The 21,222-nt window shown below is 42.2% G+C and overlaps 3 protein-coding genes across 5 annotated transcripts; all 3 read left to right on the top strand.

Annotated features, from left to right (window-relative positions):
• The first annotated feature begins 2,340 nt into the window (after positions 1-2,340).
• Positions 2,341-5,388, top strand: LOC144651824 (uncharacterized). The gene is made up of 4 exons (XM_078511844.1): positions 2,341-2,525; positions 3,259-3,386; positions 3,736-4,113; positions 5,028-5,388. Exons 2-4 carry the CDS (start codon positions 3,273-3,275, stop codon positions 5,385-5,387), a joined length of 852 nt encoding a protein of 283 aa, XP_078367970.1. The 5' UTR covers positions 2,341-2,525; positions 3,259-3,272; the 3' UTR covers position 5,388.
• Positions 5,389-7,411: 2,023 nt separating this feature from the next.
• LOC144651819 (uncharacterized) lies at positions 7,412-19,057 on the top strand. 3 transcript variants are annotated; one of them, XM_078511835.1, is made up of 4 exons: positions 7,412-7,474; positions 17,086-17,213; positions 17,723-18,109; positions 18,437-19,057. In XM_078511835.1, exons 2-4 carry the CDS (start codon positions 17,100-17,102, stop codon positions 18,794-18,796), a joined length of 861 nt encoding a protein of 286 aa, XP_078367961.1. In that variant the 5' UTR covers positions 7,412-7,474; positions 17,086-17,099; the 3' UTR covers positions 18,797-19,057. The 3 variants fall into 3 exon arrangements, with proteins under 3 accessions (XP_078367961.1, XP_078367964.1, XP_078367963.1); XM_078511838.1 differs by lacking the exon at positions 7,412-7,474 and adding an exon at positions 15,433-15,636; XM_078511837.1 differs by lacking the exon at positions 7,412-7,474 and adding an exon at positions 16,311-16,369.
• LOC144648228 (uncharacterized) lies at positions 11,264-14,356 on the top strand. The gene has a single exon (XM_078507845.1). It carries the CDS (start codon positions 11,264-11,266, stop codon positions 14,354-14,356), a length of 3,093 nt encoding a protein of 1,030 aa, XP_078363971.1.
• Positions 19,058-21,222: the final 2,165 nt, after the last annotated feature.

Raw genomic sequence — 21,222 nt, forward strand, 5'->3', positions numbered from 1 at the left:
AACCGTAATGATAAGTTCGAAGAACAATGCACAGGATAAACCTTCGACTCATACTTCATACAAAAAAAGTCGGTATCTCGAAGAGACTTTGATTATCATTATCATTATGTAAACTCACAGCCTTTGGGAGGGGGGGGGACTGAAAAACGGCTTTAAGATTACCAAATACACTTTCACCGGACTGATTTATCAATATCGAAGTTCAGGACTTTTTTTGTACTTGTTTGTAAGTTGCTTAAATCGGATCCTCGTATACGGCTACACAGAGCGCCGTATGACTCAGCTCAAAATAAGGCGGAACGCACTAATACTGCCATCGGCAAAGCCTTGACAACTGGAAGACCAGTTGAGCCACCAGCCGATCCATTCCATGGGCTTACGGCCTCACAAATGGACAGCAGGACACTGAAAGAGGTTGAAGAACATTGCTGGAGTGGAAGAAGGCACCTGCTAGTAAGCAAAGCAAGATGTGCGGGAATTCTTTGTTTTTAAAGCTTCAAAAGCTAAAGGAAGATCATGTACGACAAGGACACTACTACTTATAATATGCCTCCCGAGCATACAAGTAAACGATTGCTTGACTCTGGTAAACTAACTTTTAACGGTAACGAAAACCAAAAGGTGCGCCAGGAATGAATGATTCACGAGAATGACTGTAAAAGCTTTGTAGAAAATCAGGAAGACAATGACTCAACTAGTGACTCTGAGCTGCAATCTAGTGACTCAATGCACAATCAGACTCTTCAGAAATGAGCAACCTTTACGAACACAAGTACAGTTAAGAGGCACTCTTTGGCCCAGATACTGATGTCGAATGCGTTACTGTACAAAGCATGTAAAGGATTCAGGTATATTTACTATATTTGTAGGTGGTTGTTGAGGGGGGGGGGGGAAGGGTGGTCATAATTTTTGGGAGACTTGGAGGGGGGACAGAGCTTATTTGCCTTTGTTGTGAGGGGGTGTTGTGAAATACTTCTCCTTGCGAGGCACATTTTTCGCCCTTCACCCCCCTCCCCTCCCTCTCCTGACAATTATTGTACAGTCCCTTATGGACTATACGGAACGCTCCCCGCGAAATTAAAGGGGCTCCTTTTTTCAACTGACAGCTGACAATTAGCCAAACTTTTACCTTTCAGCTGAGAAATGGCAGTTTTTTAACTGATTGCATATCTAGCAGCCCAAGTCCAGCAGCCTCGTTCCCAGGAGCTTTTTCATTCAAAAGTGGCCCTTTCTACCATTGAAAGGAAAAGCGCCCTGGGTGCAAAAATACATGTATCTCATCACGCCCAAGATCCCTTGACCTCCAATTTTAAAACGTTACTTTAGCTTAATTTGCAAAGCTCAGTTACGGTAAATCACAAAAAACAATCATTAAAATCGGCCAAGATTGATTTTTGGTCGAAATGTGGAATGTTTGATCATGAGTGCTTGACTGTTAATGTGTAACGTCGTGGGCACTGCGCACGTGGTATTCTGGGTCGGTACTTGCAATGGCTAAAGATCTGCTGACGCGCACACTGGCTGGAACACAGTGTCCCGGAATTACTTGGAAGAAGGACTACCCCCACTGGCTCAAAACCTGCTAAAAGGACCAATGATTTAACTTCAAATTCCGTTTTGCTGGAGATTAAGAAGACAATAACTATATAGGCACGCAATGCATATTGGCAGTTAAAGCACTTATATGCAATGAACTGCACATCTTTAACGGTACAAAAAGGGGTAACTTATCATGTTTTTCTCTGGTCTACGGTCTCAAATCACAGTATAATTTATCTCACAATTATGTTGACCCTTCTGCCGTGTAATGATTCTATCTGTTCTGCTCGCACATGTAACTTAGCCTCGTTCTTATTTGTTCTTTCGCACCCTTAAGGGACATATAAGACTCTTGGGACTAAGCCAGTCCTTAGATGCGTAAATCATAGAGTGCCAAAAGAGTACCCCTCTCCGGGGGATCTAACAAACAAGGATACATGTAGCTGATCACGCCTTGGATACGTTGATCTCAAGGTGTTAGTTAATGCTTCTATAATTATATCATCGCATTAGAAAATTTGTAAACCGAATTTCCGGCAGGGCCCAAAAGAAACAATCGTGAACTCCAGCCAACATAAACCATGTAAGATTAAGCTGGATGCATGCCGTAAGGGGGTACATTCGCGGTTGACATAGATGAATAAGGAGATCAATGTATTAAATCTTTTGGAAGAATGTAGAATGTTTGAGTGCTATAATGTGAATGTGTAATGTTGTTCAGCCACAAAAAAGTGTCGACGTTACGTCTCTGATTGAACCAGCGAGTGTAGGGGTGTTTCCCTAACAAGACAGAATATTTGGCAAATTTGTATCTGTTGTTATTGGAATGTGTTCAACTTTTGAACCTGTCTTCACGTGATCCTCTTTGACGTGGGACAGATCAATAAGAGAACATGTTAAAACGCGACACCTCATTTGCGAGGGAGACAGAAAGCTATTACGTTCATCAGAAGAATACATTTTCTTTCGTTAGCCACAACTGCAAGGTAAGTACTTTATCTTTCTTTCAATACTGCATGAAAAGTAACTTTGCTTTGCGCTGCTTCGTTGACAAATATTTCGTATTCATTTACAAACTTTCCCACTCACGGCTACCTTAATATTTTATTCACTTTGTTTGGTACGTGTTGGAATGTTGAAACTCATCAAAGAGAAACGCTTCCCAAATTCGTCATTTTTTTCAAGAACAAAACACTAACATTTATTATAACATAACGATGTCCTCGCGCGTTTATTTTGTGGCTAGGTTAAGACTTGTGACTAAATTAAATGACAAGAAACCAATCCTACTCCGTAGTCACTGATGAGATTTAATTAATATTTAATAATGTATAAACTGCAGTTTTTTGTAACGTTTGTGCCTTGTTAAAATGAAGAGTGTATTGAATATTGTTGGTATATAGTCAAATTATTTTTGGCAACGTTCGGACATGACCTTCGGAAATAACTTTATCCTTGAACTCGGGATCAGCATTATCCGTCCGGACGGATAATGCGACTGAACGTTTAATATGTTCTCTAGCATAAAGACGAGCACAGGACGCATTATCCGTCAAGATGGAGTATCTTTCGTGGTTCGTATTTCGTAATTTAAGACCCACTTTGAAATATACTTCATCTAAGCAGATAACTGCATCCTCTGGAATATAAACAGTCATTTGCATATCTCATGGCACCAATGTTGTATTCTCTATTCATTGCAATTATTCTTATCCACAGCTCAAAAGATAATCATGGCGCAATCTTGTTTGAACATTTCACCGACCATCATTTTATGTTTACTGATTTCACCGCTGACCACATTCTGTACCGCGGCAGACAACAAACAGAATGCAGATGATAAGAAAGTGAGTTCACTGTTTTGAAAAAAGGGTCAATGCTGCAGATTTAATAAATGCTTGTTATTATCACTGGCAAACGACATTTGAATAACTTATCTTAGTGTTGCCCCTTTCTTTAGTTCGTGCACGAACCTTTCTTGACTCACGGTCTTACTGTCTGTTCTTTCTTCTCGCTTGTTCACGGAAATCTCCTAAAACTGGCCGTTACTCCATAACAAAGTCAATTACGATTAACAAGAAGGAAATACTCAAAAAACTTTTTGCCAATCGAAATTACAATCTAACAGTCTATATACCAAAGACCTTCGTAAGCAGATGAAAGCTAACAAACTTGCATTTAACTTTCTATATTAAGGGACCTCAGGCGACGTCACCATATGGAGTTTGTGGCCATAGTCATTGCTGCTGCGCGCCAGGAATCCCAGGAATTCCAGGAAGCCCTGGTCCCGCGGGTTCAGCAGGTGTTGCGGGATCTCCTGGTCCTCGAGGATCTATGGGACCACGAGGAGACCAAGGCTACGATGGCAAACCAGGAAGTCAAGGTCCGCCAGGCCATCAGGGACCTCAAGGGTCCACGGGCCCAGTAGGTCCACAAGGAATTAAAGGTGACGCAGGCGAGAAAGGAAGCCAGGGCTCTCCAGGCCACCAGGGACCCTCAGGGACATGGAAAAGTAACTGGAAACAGTGCGTTTTTAAAAATTTGAACGACGACAAGGACACAGGATTGGTCAAGGTAAATGTCTTATCACGCATGTCGAAGCCCTTGGTCAGTCACGCCACAGGGCAGTATTTTGCCTAAATTAATAATATTTTAAAATGTTTTCGACGCATTGTCGTTATTCGATTTATGTTTAAGTTCCGACGTATTAAGATAAAAGCAAATATAAATGAAAAGCAATACAGTCCGAACTCTATTGAGCGGCCACCTATAAAGCGGACACCCTCCATTTAGCGGCCACTTTCCAAAGTCCCGATATATTTGTCACTAAACTGCTGTATTTGATACCTCTATTCAACGGCCACCTCTATTAAGCGGCCGCGGCCACCTTTTTGCTGTCGCAAGTGTATTATTTATATGTTTTTTACCTCCATTAAGCGGCCAGCAAATTATTTCTCCAAGCGAAATGGTGACGTATAAGATATATCGTCCGTGAAATATGTTGAGCGAAGACCTAAGAAACGATGTTTTGCATATTTTTCTGTACATTATCAACCCGAAGAAATACTGTACATTTCAACTACGTGCCCTCTGTGTTAGACCTAGAACTATGCATGGGCTGGAAATGCACTTCAGTGCTGTTTTGTTACAATAAATTTTGGATTTTTCTTCATATATGATCACTTTTTAAAAGCATTTTGCTATTTATATTGTACCTCTAGCGGCCAACCTCTATTAAGCGGCTACTTTTCAGAGTCCCGAGGGTGGCCGCATAAAAGAGGTCGGACTGTAATAGGTAGCGTTAAAAAATTTAAAAGAAAGAATGCGTATTGTAAATTGAAAAAATATATATTACATCATTTTTGGTCACCACTCATGTTCAAGTCTTCCATTAGACGTTTCACGCGGGGTAATTTCTCGTTGTCGCCTTTGTATTCGATTCAGTAATTTTTACATTCCTAATGGTGATCGTTTTGTTATTTTTTTAGGAATGTGTTTATAACAAATATTCCGACAAAACTGGTCTCCGTGTTTTCTGGAATGGTGTTCTTCGTATCAATAATTGCCACGATTGCTGCAGGCGATGGTATTTCACCTTCAATGGGGCTGAGTGCTCGGCCCCAGCGGCGATTGATGGTGTAGTCTACATGGTGCATGGAAATGGCGCCAAAAAGAACTTGCACCGCGTGCGACAAATCGAAGGAGTGTGTGAGAAAGTCCACAAGGGGATCGTGCGCGTGGGATTCTGGGTCGGTAACTGCGCTGGTTACGGATCTGCTGACGCGTACACGGGTTGGAACTCAGTGTCCCGGATCTACGTGGAAGAAGTTTCACCCCCACAGGCTTAAAGCCCGAGATTGAAAGAGACAATATAAAATTCCAAATCCTGTTTGAGGCCCTGCCAGGGTAAATTCCGACAAGCGACATGGCCCAAAAAGTAGCGACAGCATACTAATAAAATTGCGACAAACGACAACCCTTATGGAAAAAACTTAAATTCCGACAAGGACAAGCAATTTTCCTTCAATTTAATTACCGACAGCGACATGAAGAGCGATAAAACAGCGACATGGCACATATTTAAATTTAGACAAGCGACACGGGAACCCCCCCTGGCAGGGTCTCCTGTTTGGTGCAAAATAAGATTAGACACTTTGAAGTTATAGATGACACGAAATAACATTTAACGTGCTTAACAATTTTTTTCAATCGCCATTATAAAAATGTTACATAACAAGTTTGACAGAAAGTAAGAAATTAAAGTTGATATTAGCAGTACGTAGCTGATAATGATGTCAAGGCAGAAAATGCAAATAAATGATTTGGAAATGAAATACGACACAAGGTTCAATCTTGTTTTTAGTTGGCCGCTTCTTGTTACATTATTTAACTAATTCGGATATAGTTAAAAACTTGTTAAAAACAAACATTTAAAAAAAATTCCTTCAAACAGACAAAATAGTTCGACAAGCATTAACATAGGCACGCAATGCGTATTTGCAGTGTAGCCACCAATACATCATGATCTGGAACTTTGGTGTTTAACTATAAGGCTTTATCTCCGTGGTAGCATTTGATCACAAGGACCAAAAATCTTCATTTTTGAGTTCCCCAAGTGGGGAAACTCATACGAGTCGTTTGAACTAGGAGTTAACATTAAGCTGTATCCACTGCACAACGACAATACGTGAGTCGTTCAACCTCGTAGAGGCGCACACAAAATAAACATTACCAAGCTAACGGTAGCGCATCTCGCCAGGCGAATACTTATTGTTATCCTGGCAGTATGGAACTGATTAATTTCTGGTCGCCCGCTCCTTCAGCCCGGGCTAAACGAGGATGAGCGTTGATTTGAGTTCAAACTCTCGCTCTCGTTTGGCATGGAACTCTTATGTACTCTTGTGGAACTCTCAGTCCTTATATGCGTAAATCATAAAGGATGCAAAACAGTCCCCCCCCGGGTGGGGGGTCTTTGAAATAAAAATACATGTAGCTGATCACACGTTAGCCTCCTACGCAGACGTTTTTAGGGTGTCGTTAGTTTATGCTTCTAAAAATATATTAACACCTTTGCAAAAGAAACAATAATGAACTTAAGCCAACATAAACAATGTAATATTTAGCTGGATATATGCCGGGGGTCTTACAATCAAGACTACTTGTAACTGATCACGAGTCCGTTGGTCCGTTGACCTAAAGGTGTTATTAGCTTTTAATCCTTCTCATGAAACGTAACTTACGCCTTAGAAAATCTGCAACCTGCAGTTGCGGCAGATCGCCAAAGAAAACAATCATGAACTTCAGCCAACATAAACAATGTACTCGTGATTTAGCTGGATATCTGCCGGGGGTCTTACAAACAAGACTACATGAAGCTAATCACGAGTCCGTTGGTCCGTGGACCTCAAAGATGTTCTTAGCTTATGCTTCTGTAAACAAAATAACGTCTTAGAAAATTTGCAAACCGTAGTTGCGGTAGATTGCAAAAGAAAACAATCATGAACTTCAGCCAAGATGAACAATGTAAGATTTAGTCGGATATATGCATTAAGGACGTATATTTGTGGTTGACATAGATGCATAAGAAGAACATTGTCGTATTTTTGCTGGATGTAGAATATTGCATTGGAGTGCTAGCATGTGAATGTGTGATTTTGTGCAGCCACAGTAAAGTGAAGTGCCATCGTTCCTGCCTGGAGCAGCGAGTGCAGGGATTTTTCCCTAAACGCCGCAAAATATTCTGGGAATCTGTTTTTGTTGTTTTTGGAACGTGCACAACTGCTTGAACCTGTCTAAACGTGATCCTCACTAACGCGGTACAGAACAGTAAGATATGAGAGAACTTGTTGAAACACGACACTCATTTACGAGAGAGATAGGAAGCTGTTACGTTCATCAGAAAAATACATTCTCCTTCAGTAACAACAACTGCAAGGTAGGTACTATATCTTATCTTTCAAAATGCAATATAAGTATATTTGCTTTGCCCTGCTTAGCTGACTGATGATTCGTATTCTTTCCCAAGGTTTCCCTCTAACAGCAAACGTTAATTCTCTATTTACTTTGTTTGGTACGTGTTGGAATGTTGAAGCTCAGCAAAGAGAAAGCTTTTTCAAACGAGTCACTATTCTTCAACAAGAAAAAACCTATATTAATTTCAACATAACGATTTTCTCGCATCAGCTATTTTTTTTCAATTTTGTAGTTAGCTAAAGACTTGTGACTAAATGACATGGAATAAATTCTACAAAGTACCTACTGATGGTGCTAACATTTAATAATTGTAACTTACAGTGTTTTATAACGCTTTTGACGTGTTGAAGTGAAGAGTTAACAGTCAAAGTATGTTATCCACGGATCGTTCTAGAATAATGATCCGAAACGTTCGAATAACTTTCGGACATTACTTCATCCTCGAACTACGGGACGAATTATCCTCCGGACTGATAATGGGACTGGACGAATAATGCATCCTCTCGTATAAAGACGGACATAAGACGCATTGTCGTCTAGATAAAGTATCTTTCGTGGTTTTTCGTGCAAGACCCACCATAAAATAACTTCATCTTGATGGATAATGCGTCCTCAAGTATAAAAATGGCCATTTACCTATCTCCGCGCAACAATGACTTATTCTCTATTTATTGTAATTATTATTATTATCCACAGGTCAAAAGATATCAATATGGCGCCATCTCGCATGAGCGTTTCACTGTTGACCTTACTGTTTTGTTTACTGTTTTTACCGCTTACCACATTCTGTGCCGCAGCAGACGACAAACCAAGTGCAGATGATAACAAAGTGAGTTTAATGTTTTTTTTTTCCTTAAATAAACTTCCCATGCTGTCTGCCTCGTCCCCGGTGTCCTGTTCCTTGATCATGCGTGGTACGCTTCACGTCAAATGATTGAGTGAGCGTGGTTCTTTTGGCGTCGTGGGACCGATAAAAAAATTCAAAGTCCGCGGTCAATGTTTTCTTGCCTTACAGGCCGATCGCTTTAGCTTGCCCCTTGAATAACTGCTTGTTACATCACAAGCGGCTGAAATTTTAGCTACCTCACTAAGCGCTGGACGTCCCTTTCTTTAGTAAGTGCAGGAACCTTTCTCGACTAACGCTCTTGCTGTCCGTTCTTTCCTTCCGTTTGTTCACGTAAATCTACTTAAACTGGCCGCTGCTCCATTACAAAGGCAATCAAGATAAAAAGGATTGCAGATCGAAAATGCAATCCGAAAATCTAGCAAAATCTATTCGAAAGAAGATGAAAGCAAACAAAAAGGCATTTTACTTTCACAATTTAGGTACCTCAGGCGAATTCACCACACGGAGCTTGCGGGCATAGTCATTGTTATTGCGCACCAGGAATCCCAGGTATTCCTGGGAGCTCTGGACCCGCGGGACCAGCAGGTGTTGCAGGATCTGCAGGCCCTCAAGGATCCATGGGACCACGAGGAGACCAAGGCTATGATGGCAAACCAGGAAGCCAAGGCCTCCAAGGCCCCAAGGGACCTCAAGGGTCCACGGGCCCAGTGGGTCCACAAGGAATCAAAGGTGACGCAGGCGAGAAAGGAAGCCAAGGCCCACCAGGCCTCTAGGGATCACCAGGGACATGGAGAGGTACCTGGAAACAGTGCGTGTTTAAAAATCTGAACGACGCCAAGGACACTGGATTAATTAGGGTAAATATTTAACTCGCATGTTTAATCAAAGGTTTAAGCCATGATTAGTCGCGTCAATGGGCAGGGTATTCCCATTAAACATTTAATCAAAAAGGCATCAAAAATAAACCTTACTTTAAAAATGTTTAAGACGTTGTTGATGTATCATTGTTCATTATTTCAACAAACATAAGGATTAACACAAAAGGGACATAAAAATCAAAAATAGGTAACATGTAAACTTGAAATCACCTTAATATAAAAATGTTTTAACATTACACTTTTACGCGGGTTAATTTCTGGTCTTAAACTTTCTGTTGAATTAGCTCATTTGGACTACTCTCTCTTATGGTGACCATTTAATTACTTTTGTAGGAATGTGTTTTCAACAAATCGTCCGACAGAACTGGCCTGCGTGTGTTCTGGAATGGCCCTCTTCGCATCTACAACTGCCATGCTTGCTGCAGGCGATGGTATTTCACCTTCAATGGTGCTGAATGCTCGGCTCCAGCGGAGATTGATGGTGTGGTCTACATGGTGCATGGAAATAGTAACAAGAAAGATTTGCACCGTGTACGACAAATCGAAGGAGTGTGTGAGAAAGTAAACAAGGGGATCGTGCGCGTGGGATTCTGGGTCGGTAACTGCGCTGGTTACGGATCTGCTGACGCGTACACGGGCTGGAACTCAGTGTCCCGGATCTACGTGGAAGAAGTACCTCCCCCACAGGCTTAAAACCTACTTACCGGAAGGGACGACCAGAAAGTTCAAAATCATCCCGTTTTGGTGCAAGTTAGAATAGAGACGTTCTGAAGCAAAGTAAGCATTAAATGATTCAGTGACCTTTTTGAAGTCGACATTGTAGGAACATTACATAACTAGTTAAGAATGTAATGATTTGCAGGATTACGCAGGATGTAACTAACACTGCTGTAAAATAATAAATATGCAGATAAAGGAATTCGTTATTATTAACGTCCACTACATGTACTTCTTGGTACACTAACTAAGCCACCAAGAATGAACACTGGAACTTTCGTGATGTTATTGTAGCTTATATTTCGAGTGCTTTGAAGGTCTAGCCCCATTCCTGAAAATTTGTGTGATTTCAGAACATAACCATATTGTTTTCTATCCAACTTGGCAAATGCAGAGTAAATAGTTCTTTTGCGATTTTAGAATTTCCTTTTTTCTTCTGCGTTGTCTGTTCGTCTACTGTGAGTGTAACTCACTGTGAAGGGTTTTGCTTGTTTGTGTTAGTGTAAGATGGCTCATTGTCCGTTCTGTACAAAAAAACTGACCAGCCACACAGGAGCAAAAACCATTAGTTATTACATGTAAATCAGCACGCTCGTTAAATTGCAGCTAATAGAGCAGTTTTCAATTGAGTGTCGTAAAACCAAAACCAAAGTAATTACTCTGGCCAATCACAAAGGACACAGATAATCCAGTGAACCAATCAAAACTCAAAGCAAATACATGTAGTTACGTTGGCACGAAGCGCGGGAAAACGTGCGCGAGAAAGTCACGATTGGTTTTGGTTTTACTCCTGATTGGCCGAGAAAGTGGCGCGAAATTTTTAAACCAATCACTAAGCGTAGTGAACGCAAAACCAAAGCAAACGCAAATTACTTTCGACACTCAAGTGAAAACCGGTCTAATTAACAATTCCATGAGCGTGCGTTGGATATGATATCCAACAAGCGCGAGAATTACAAAATTTGAGCTCCCCGGCTGTTTTCGTTGACGCGTATCGACTACCATATTTCTGGTCAATGGTATATGAGCTCATATACCATTGCCTGTTAACCAATCAAAACTCAGGAATTGCAATATACCATTGCTAGTTTTACCAAAGTCCAACCCCTCGTCCTCGCCGTGGTAGCTGGTAACAGGAAAGTAGGGGATTGCCGTCCAGGGCGAAGTATGGTGGAGGACTCGTTCCTCCGGGCCGCTACGGTAGCCATGAAGGCCTGCACGGAACCCTGAAAACCCCTGGCTAACGGGGCTCTGGTGAAGTTTGAAGGGCTAATCACCCATCAAATGGATATCAATGATTACAGAAACCATGGGAAACATGCACAAAATCACATCTGTCTTTGGAGGAGAGAATGCCCCTTCGGGGGCTAGTATGACGCACCGCTGTGAAAGCCAAAGGGAAGCAGCGATGCCGACCCCTCTCCTTACCCCGAAGACAACCACACTATTTGGCACGTGGAACGTCAGGACCATGTACGAAGCAGGTAAAGCTGCTCAGATTGCTGCTGAGATGACCACTTACAACTTGTCAATCTTGGGCCTTTGCGAGACAAGATGGATCGAGTCAGGCTGCATAAGGCTGTCAACAGGGCAGACTGTCCTATACTCAGGTCACGAGGATGCAAATGCTCCCCACACAGAGGGTGTTGGATTTATGCTGACTCCACAAGCTGCGAAGTCACTCATAGGATGGAACCCAGTATCATCCAGGATAATAACAGCAAGGTTTCACGCTAAGATCGGAAAAGCCACCTTCATTCAGTGCTACGCGCCGACAAACGAAGCTGATGATGAGGCAAAGACTGACTTCTATGAGAGGCTGCAAGGTGTCATAGACAGAATAGCTAGAAAGGACTTGATAGTGTTGCTCGGGGATTTTAACGCAAAGGTGGGGAGCAACAATACAAGTTTTGAGACAGTTATGGGAAAGCAAGGTCTTGGTGAAATGAATGAGAACGGAGAGCTGTTTGCTGACTTTTGCTCCTTCAACAAGCTTGTCATCGGCGGAAGCGTTTTTCCGCACAAGAGGGTACACAAGGCGACTTGGGTCTCTCCCGACGGCAGAACTGAGAACCAGATTGACCATATCTGCATATCATCTAAGTTCAGAAGGTCATTGCTTGATGTTAGAGCAAAGAGAGGGGCCGATGTTGCTTCAGACCACCACCTTCTTGTAGGCAAATGCCGTTTGAAGCTGAAGAGCTATAACACTGGCATGCAGAAATTAAGCCATAAGTACAACATCAGGATGCTGAAGGACGATGAGATAAAGAACAGATTCCAACTCACCATCTCCAACAAGTACCAAGTGTTGGCAAGCCTTCAAGAAAATGAAGAGCATCGGGAGGAAAGGGAGAACCAAAGCACAGTCAACGAAATGTGGCAGGCCATGAAAAATGCATGGAAGGAGACGTGTGAGGAAACGCTGGGAAGAGAGCGCAAACAGCATAAGACCTTTTTGAGTCTAGACACCCTGAAGAAGATAGAAGCCAGGAAGAAGGTAAAGGAGACGTTGAATCACAGCAGAACACGAGCTAAGAAAGCAGAAGCTCGCATCAGATACTCGGAAGTCAACAAGGAAGTTAAACGTAGCATCAGAAACGACCGAAGGAACTTTGTGGAAGACCTCGCGCGACAGGCAGAGGAGGCATCAGGCAGAGGCGATGCAAAAGAGCTATATTCCATCACAAGGAAACTGGCAGGTGATAGAAAGATCCCGGAAAGACCTGTAAGAGACAAGAGCGGAGAGTTGCTCACTGACCAAGAAGAACAGCGAAAAAGGTGGGCAGATCATTTCAAAGAACTACTCAATAGACCGCCGCCAAGCGAGCTGCCTGACATACAACCAGCCAACACACCTTTGCAGGTCAGCGAGAGTAAGCCAAGTGAAGCAGAGATCAAGAGAGCCATCAGACAACTGAAGAATGGAAAAGCAGCTGGTCCCGATGGCATACCATCAGAAGCCATCAAGGCAGATCTAAACACCTCGACCAAAATGCTGTATGAACTGTTTGGCAAGATCTGGGAAACGAACGAGATACCAGATGATTGGAAAGAAGGCTACCTAATCAAACTTCCAAAGAAGGGAGATCTGAAGGAATGTAAGAACTGGAGAGGAATCATGCTGCTGTCAACGGCCGGAAAAGTACTGAATAGGATAATTCTGGAGAGGTTGAAAGTAGAGGTGGACAAACGGTTGAGAGAAGAACAGGCTGGGTTCAGGAAAGATAGGTCATGCACAGATCAAATTGCTACCCTGAGGATCATCTTGGAACAGTCTTTAGAGTGGAATTCTCCTGTTTATGCGACCTTTGTGGACTATGAGAAGGCATTCGATAGCGTTGATAGGGAAGTGTTGTGGAAGCTGCTACGCCACTATGGCATCCCAGAGAAATACATCACTCTTATACAGAAGACCTACGAGAAGTGCACCTGTAGAGTCATCCACAACGGAGTTCTTTCAGAACTGTTTGATATGCTCACTGGAGTGCGCCAGGGTTGCTTGCTGTCGCCCTTCTTGTTCCTGCTTGTCATCGACTGGATAATGCGGAGGACGACAGAAAAACATCAGGATGGCATACAGTGGACACTCACGACCCGGTTAGAAGATCTTGACTTCGCCGACGACATTGCCCTTCTTTCACATAACCACAGGAGCATGCAATCCAAGCTAACAAGACTGGCAAAGATCTCAATGCAGACGGGCCTTAGGATCAGTAAATCCAAGACGAAGGTGATGAGGGTTAACACCAAGAATGCAGATAGGATAGAACTAGATGAGGATGAAATCGACGAGGTGGAGGACTTTGCGTACCTTGGAAGTAACATCAGCAAGGACGGTGGATCTGATCAGGACATACGAGTGAGGATCGGAAAGGCAAGAACTGCATTCACCATCTTGACACCTGTTTGGAGATCAAAAGTGATTTCCAGAAAGACCAAACTACGGTTATTTAATACCAACGTAAAGTCAGTCCTCCTTTACGGCTCTGAAACGTGGAGAGTAACAAAAGCGAACTCCGCCAAACTGCAGACCTTTATCAACAAATGCCTGAGATCCATCATGGGCATCCACTGGCCAGAGGTCATAACAAATGAAGAGCTTTGGACAACAACTGAGCAGGAAAGGATCAACATCCAGATAAGAAGGCGAAAGTGGGGTTGGATTGGGCACACCCTCAGGAAAACAAACTGCAATGTCACCAAGCAGGCACTGAGATGGAACCCACAGGGGAAGAGGAGCCGAGGCCGTCCCAGAAACAGCTGGAGGAGGATGGTAGATGACGAGGCGAGCAAAGCAGGCTACACCTGGAGGCAGATCGAAAGGATAGCCCAAAACAGAACACGATGGCGAGCAGTGGTTTCCGTGGACCTATGCTCCATGGGGAGCGAAAGGGTTTAAGTCAGTCAGTTTTAAATAATAACATGTAGCCCATGCCATAAACTATATATTTTTAATTTCAATTATGCATCACTTTGCAACATTAACAGTTAAAACCATCTCCTGAACCCATTCAGAGGAAACGTAATCCTGGCCGGCAGGTACCTCAAGACAACAGCCCCATGTTAGAGGATTATCTTGCGTATCACAGCTTGTCAGCTAAAGGAAGAGCGTTGTTTTTCACTCGATTCCTGAACATTCGGTTTCGGATAAACGTGGCTTGGTAGCCGTCACTGTCTGGAGAGTCTTCGCAAGCTCGCACAGCCCTTGCGAGATCTTCGAACAAAATTTATTACTGCAACGGATAAAAGATACATCTTTATCAGGTTAATGATTGGCAAAAGATGTATCTCATGTCAACTGTAATACATTAGCAAGTGAACCTTACCAATGAACACCTAGAGATTGTAAGCAAAGTCTTGTTCATCTGTTGCATTTCTGACGTGTTGAATTCAATTCAGTTGCGTGTTATAGAAATGCGACAGTTATTCATACTTAGCACTTGCATCCCGTTTATTTTAGATTTGACATTGCTGTGTGTATGTAGGTCAGAGAGGAAAATGTTATCAAGGTGAAGCTACCAAGACGGTGGACAGGATGGTAGTTGAACCCTCCCGGACCCGGGTCCCGGGGATATTCTCAAAACTTTGGGGGCGTGCGGCACTCTCCGCGAAACCCATACCCGATTTTAAACAAAAATATATGACTTTCCCTACTCTTCTTTAGACTAGTCCTATTTCAGACCAAGGTAAAGTCTGTGTCCGAGCCAAGTGGCCCATATATACAGCCGGAGCTTATCCCGGTTTCCGTAACATTAAGCGACTAGGAGTATTGCTTCTCCCCCTGGATGGGATGCTAGTCCATCGCAGGGTTACCCCCAGCAGTAAATTCGCCGGTACCCATTTATACACCTGGGTGGAGAGAGGCACTGTGAGAGTAAAGTGCCTTGCCCAAGAACATAACGCAGCGTCCAGGCCTCGAACTCGGGCCGTTTGACTCGAAGTCGAGCGCGCTAACGATTAGGCCACCGCGCCTGACCCTTTTAAATATGAAAATGCAAGTTAAGGAGTTCGCCACGTCTTGCTACATTATTTAAAAAGGCTTTCGTTGAACATGTGTTGAAAACAAAGTGCTAAGATGACATAAAGTTCGACAGATATCCATAGGCACGCAATGCGTATTAGCAGTTAAGCCACCAATACGTCATGAACTGGCCAGACGTCTTCAGCTGTACAAAAAAGGTATAACAAAACATCCACCTCTCTCTGCTCTCTTCTTCGGCTCTTCCGTGTATTTATCTGGTTTACTCCTACATGTATCTCGACGTCGTTCCTATTAGTTCTTTCGCGCGCTTAAGCGATATATCAGTCTCTTGGGACTTAGCCCAGTACTTATAAACGCAAATCATATAGGGTGCAAAACAGTAACTGGGAAACAAACAAGAATACATGTAGCTGATTACGCGTATTCAAGGTATTAGTTTATGCTTCTATAAATATTCCAACGCATTAGATTAGATCGTAAAAGAAACAATCGTGAACTTAAGCCAACATAAACAATGTATGATTAAGCTGGATACATGCCGTAAGGAGGTATATTTGCGGTTGACATAGATGAATAGGGAGATCATTGTATTAAAACTCTTGCCAGAATGTAGAATGTTTGAGTGCTAGAATGTGAATGTGTAACGTTGTTCAGCCACACGATGACAAAGTGTCGACGTTATGTTCCTGGTTGGACCAGCGAGTGTAGGGGTGTTTCCCTTTCCCTACAGATTATTTCGCAATTTTGTTTGCGTTCTAATCCTTGTTTTTGGAACGTGCTCAACTTTTGAACCTGTGATCTGTGACGTGATCCTCATCATTGACGTGGGACAGATCAATAAGAGAACTTGTTTAAACGCGCCTCCTCATTTGCGAGGGAGATAGGAAGCTGCATGTTCATCAGATAAATATATTTTCTTTTGATAGCCAGGTAGGTACTTTAACTTGCCTTTGAAACCGCATCAAAAGTAACTTTGCTTTGCTCTGCTTAGTTGAAGAAGATTTCGTTTTCATTTTCAAGCTTTTCCACTCACGGCTACCTTTATATTTTATTCACTTTGTTTGGTACGTGTTGGAATGTTGAAACTCGTCGAAGAGAAAAACTTTTTCAAACGATGACTTTTCTTCAGCAAAAAAAACTAATAATAATTTCAATATAACGATTTTCTCGCATCAGCTGTTTTTTCTCAATTTTGTGGTTAATTATAGACTTGAGACTAAATAACAGGCAACCATATCTACAACGTACCTACTGATGATATTTAACTAACATCCTTAGGATCTTTTAAAGCTTTTGCCTTGTTGAAGTGAGGAGTTAACGGTCACAATATGATATGCACGGATCATTCTAGAAAATGATCGCAAACGATCGAATGACTTTTGGACATTACTTCATCCTCGAACTACGGGACGAATTATCCTCCGGACGGATAATGGGATTGGACGGATAATGCGCCCTCTAGTATAAAGACGGACATAAGACGCATTATCCGTCTACTTGAAGTATATTTCGTGGTTTGTCGTGCAATGCGCAACTTGAAATATACTTCATCTAGACGAATGACGTGTCCTCTAGTATAGGCCATTTACGTGTCTTCTCACAAGAATGTATTCTTCTCTATTTATTGCAATTATTTTTATCCACAGGTCAAAAGATATCAATGGCGCAATCTTGTTTGAACATTTCGCCGACCATCATGTTATATTTACTGTTTTTACCACCGATCGCATTCTGCACTGCAGCAGACGACAAAGCAAGTGCAAATGATAAGAAAGTGAGTTAAATGTTCGGGATTTTTTTGTTTGTTTGTTTGTTTGTTTGTTTGTTTGTTTTTTTAAAAAAAAAGACTACGCCCATGCTGTCTGCCTCGTTCCAGATGTCATCTTCCTTGATCATGCGCGGTACACTTTCCGTTATGGAATTGATTATGCGTGGTTCGCTTGGCGTCGTGGGACCGATAAAAAAGTTTTTTCCGTTTTACCGGCCGATCGCTTTAGCTACTTAAATATTTGCTTATTAACATCATTAGCGACCGAAATTTAGGCTATCTCAATAAAAGCTAGATGTCCCTTTCTTTAGTAAGTGCACGAATCTTTCTCGACTAACGCTCTAGTTGTCCGTCTTCTCGTTTGTTCACGTAAATCTTCTTAAGGCCGCTGCTCCATAATGAAGGCAATCAAGATAAAAATGATTGCAGATCTAAAATGCAATCCGACAATCTGGCAAAAACCAATCGTAAGGAGATGAAAGCTGACAAAGTTGCATTTTACTTTCACAATAAAGGGACCTCAGGCGACCTCACCATATGGATCTTGTGCGCAAAGTCATTGTTGTTGCGCACCAGGAATCCCGGGTATTCCTGGGAGCCCTGGTCCCGCGGGACCAGCAGGTCTTGCGGGATCTCCCGGCCCTCAAGGATCCATGGGACCACGAGGATATCAAGGCTACGATGGCAAACCAGGAAGCCAAGGCCCCCAAGGCCCCCAAGGCCCCAAGGGACCTCAAGGGTCCACAGGACCAGTGGGTCCACAAGGAATCAAAGGTGACGCAGGTGAGAAAGGAAGCCAAGGCCAACCAGGCCCACAGGGACCCTTAGGGACTTGGATAGCTAACTGGAAACCGTGCGTGTTTAAAAATTTTAACGACGACAAGGACACAGGATTGATTAAGGTAAATGTTTTATCAAGCAAGTTTAAGCCATGGGTCAGTCATCAAACAGTAATATTTTTAAATGTTGTTCTCGCATCGTCTTTATTCAATTTAAGTTATGATTATAAAGATAAAAGCATGAGGCATATGAAAATCAGAAACAGGTAGTGTTAAAATTTAAAACAAACAAAGCATGACAAAACTTGAAAAAATAATGCATCATTTTTATCACCACTCGTGTTCAAATCTACCAATAGACAATTCATGTCATTTTTTGTTGCCGCCTTTGTCGAATTCAGTAATCTTTCGATTGCTAATGGTGCCTGATCATTTTATTAACTTTTGTAGGAATGTGTTTTCAACAAGTCATCAGACAAAACTGGCCTGCGTGTTTTCTGGAATGGTGTTCTTCGCATCTATAACTGCCATGATTGCTGCAGACGATGGTATTTCACCTTCAATGGCGCTGAGTGCTCGGCTCCAGCGGAGATTGATGGAATAGTCTTCATGAGGCATGGAGATGGCGCCAAAAAGAATTTGCACCGTGTACGACAAATCGAAGGAGTGTGTGAGAAAGTCCACAAGGGAATCGTGCGCGTGGGATTCTGGGTCGGTAACTGCGCTGGTTCCGGATCTGCCGACGCGTATACGGGTTGGAACTCAGTGTCCCGGATCTACGTAGAAGAAGTACCACCTCCACAGGCTTAAAACCTGCCAAAAAGGATTGGTGCAAAACGATTGCAAACGATTGGTGAAAACTAAGAAAAGAGTGACTTTAAAGTGTAGATAAGCAATCAAGCATTGAAACAGTTCATCGAACTTTTCGCAGTCGTAATGTGCGTACGTTACATAAAGCGTTAAGAAAGAATGTCGGCAATGATTTGATTAAAGCTGAGTTTAGTAGCTAACACCGCTGTAGAATTAAAAATATGCAAATTAAATAGTTCGCCACTTCTTGTTACAGTAACTAGACAGGCTTTTATTAAACAAGTTTTGAAAACAGAGTCATTTCCATAAATTTAGGCACGCAATGCGTGTTAGCAGATGAGCCACCAATACGTCACAAAAAGGTGTAACTAAAATTGACAATTTAATTTAACTCACAATTCTGTTGGCTCTTCTCTGGTATTAATATTGATTCCATCTGTTCTGATCCTACAGTAACTTAGCGTCGTTCTTATTAGTCCTTTCTCACGCTTAAGGGACATATCAGTCTCTTGGGACTCAGACCAGTCCTTATATGGCGCAAAATATCAAGGGTGAAAACAGTTCCCCTCCAGGGAGGTCTTAAAAACAATAATTAATGCATGTAGCTGATCACGCGTTGGGTTCGTTGACCTCAAAGATGTCATAAGTTTATGCTTCTATAACTGAGTAAGGACGCATGGCCCTGTGAGTAAGGACGCATGGAAGAAATATGAAACGGTGAAAGAAGCAAATACGAAGAGTGATATCGAATCCACCTGGGACTTACAACGGGTTGAACAGAAGACTGTTCAAAGGATTTTGCATTCCTTGAAAGTTAATAAGGCGGCTGGACTTGACAAAATTCCAGCAAGGCTGCTAAAAGATGCTGAGATGGAGCTTGCTCCGTCAATCACCTATCTTGTGAACAAATCAATTAGCGATGGTATTGTCCCTGATCTGTGAAAAGTTGCACGCGTTACTCCTTTACACAAGTCTGATGATAAATTGCAAGTTGAGAACTATCGGCCTATCTCTGTGTTGCCGGTATTGAGTAAAGTCGTAGAAAGAGCAGTGCATTCCCAGTTGAATGCCCATCTACATCAGCTAAATTTTCTGTATCAACACCAGTATGGCTTCAGGCGTGGGCATAGCACTGAACAGGCTATCACACAATTGAATAACTGGGTTCTAGAATCTATGGACGAAGGTAAAGTAACCGGCCTACTGTTTATCGATATCTCCAAGGCGTTTGACTCTCTGAACCACAAAGTGCTACTACGCAAGCTCGAGCATTTAGGACTGTCTGAAAGATCTTTAAGATGGTTCAGATCATATCTTACCAATAGACAGCAAAGTGTTTTGATAAACGGAGAATCATCAGAGCCACATACCATCACACTTGGCGTGCCACAAGGCAGCATCTTGGGCCCCTTGCTGTTTAATGTGTACATTAATAGCCTGCCAAATGCTGTTAAAAAGACCCGGATGATTTTGTATGCAGATGATGCTGTTCTCTTTTGCGACGCATCAACACGTCAAGAACTTCAAATTGCTCTGGAAAGTGAATTCGCTAAAATAAGTAATTGGTACACCGATAACAGGTTGACTATAAATGTCAAGAAGACCAAACTTATGCTGGCAGGCAGTAAAAGGATGTTGTCCTTACTTGAAGACATTGAGTTTCAATCAAATGGTACACAAATCGATCGCGTGCAGTCATTCAAATATCTGGGAGTAACAATGGATGCAAAATGGAGCTGGAAGCTACATATCAGCAATTTGCTAAAGAAACTAGGTCATCGACTTTCTCTGTTTAATCGCATATTTCATATGTTAGACAATAGAACTCGCATAGCCTTCTACAATGGGCTAGTGCTGCCACACCTAGACTATGCCGACACAGTATGGGGAGATCAACCCGGTCTAAAATCAGAAATGGAAAAAATGCAAAGTTTCCAGACCAAATTTGCGAAAAAAATTAAATTAGGCAAAATGTCTTCTTCAGAAGCTCTGAAGTCACTGAATTGGCTCCCTCTGGCTGGAAGACGTCTTTCTCACCGATGCACAGCCGTACAAAATGCAATCAAAGGAGACATTCCGCAACATTTTGATAGTTTTATAAATCGACATTAAGAAGTTTACATGGCTACAACACTAGACATGGATACCTACCTAGACTGCCTAAACCTAAAACGGAAAGCGGAAAGAGAGCATCCTACTTCCGCTTTACAAATGACTGGTTGTCTCTTCCAGAATTTTTAAGAAAGCCGATGCCATGCGAGATTTTTAAGAAAACCCTTACAAAGTTCTTACTGGATAAACATTTTAGACTATGAACAAATATTTTTAGTTGCACAATGTTATATAATGTCAATAGATAACTATTTGTAATTAGTTTTTTTAGGACAGTAGGTAGTTATTTTATATTTTAGATCTGTGACATTTGT

This window comes from Oculina patagonica, chromosome 4 (genome assembly GCF_052425735.1).
Source record: "Oculina patagonica isolate OP01 chromosome 4, crgOcupat, whole genome shotgun sequence".
Lineage (NCBI taxonomy): Eukaryota > Metazoa > Cnidaria > Anthozoa > Scleractinia > Oculinidae > Oculina > Oculina patagonica.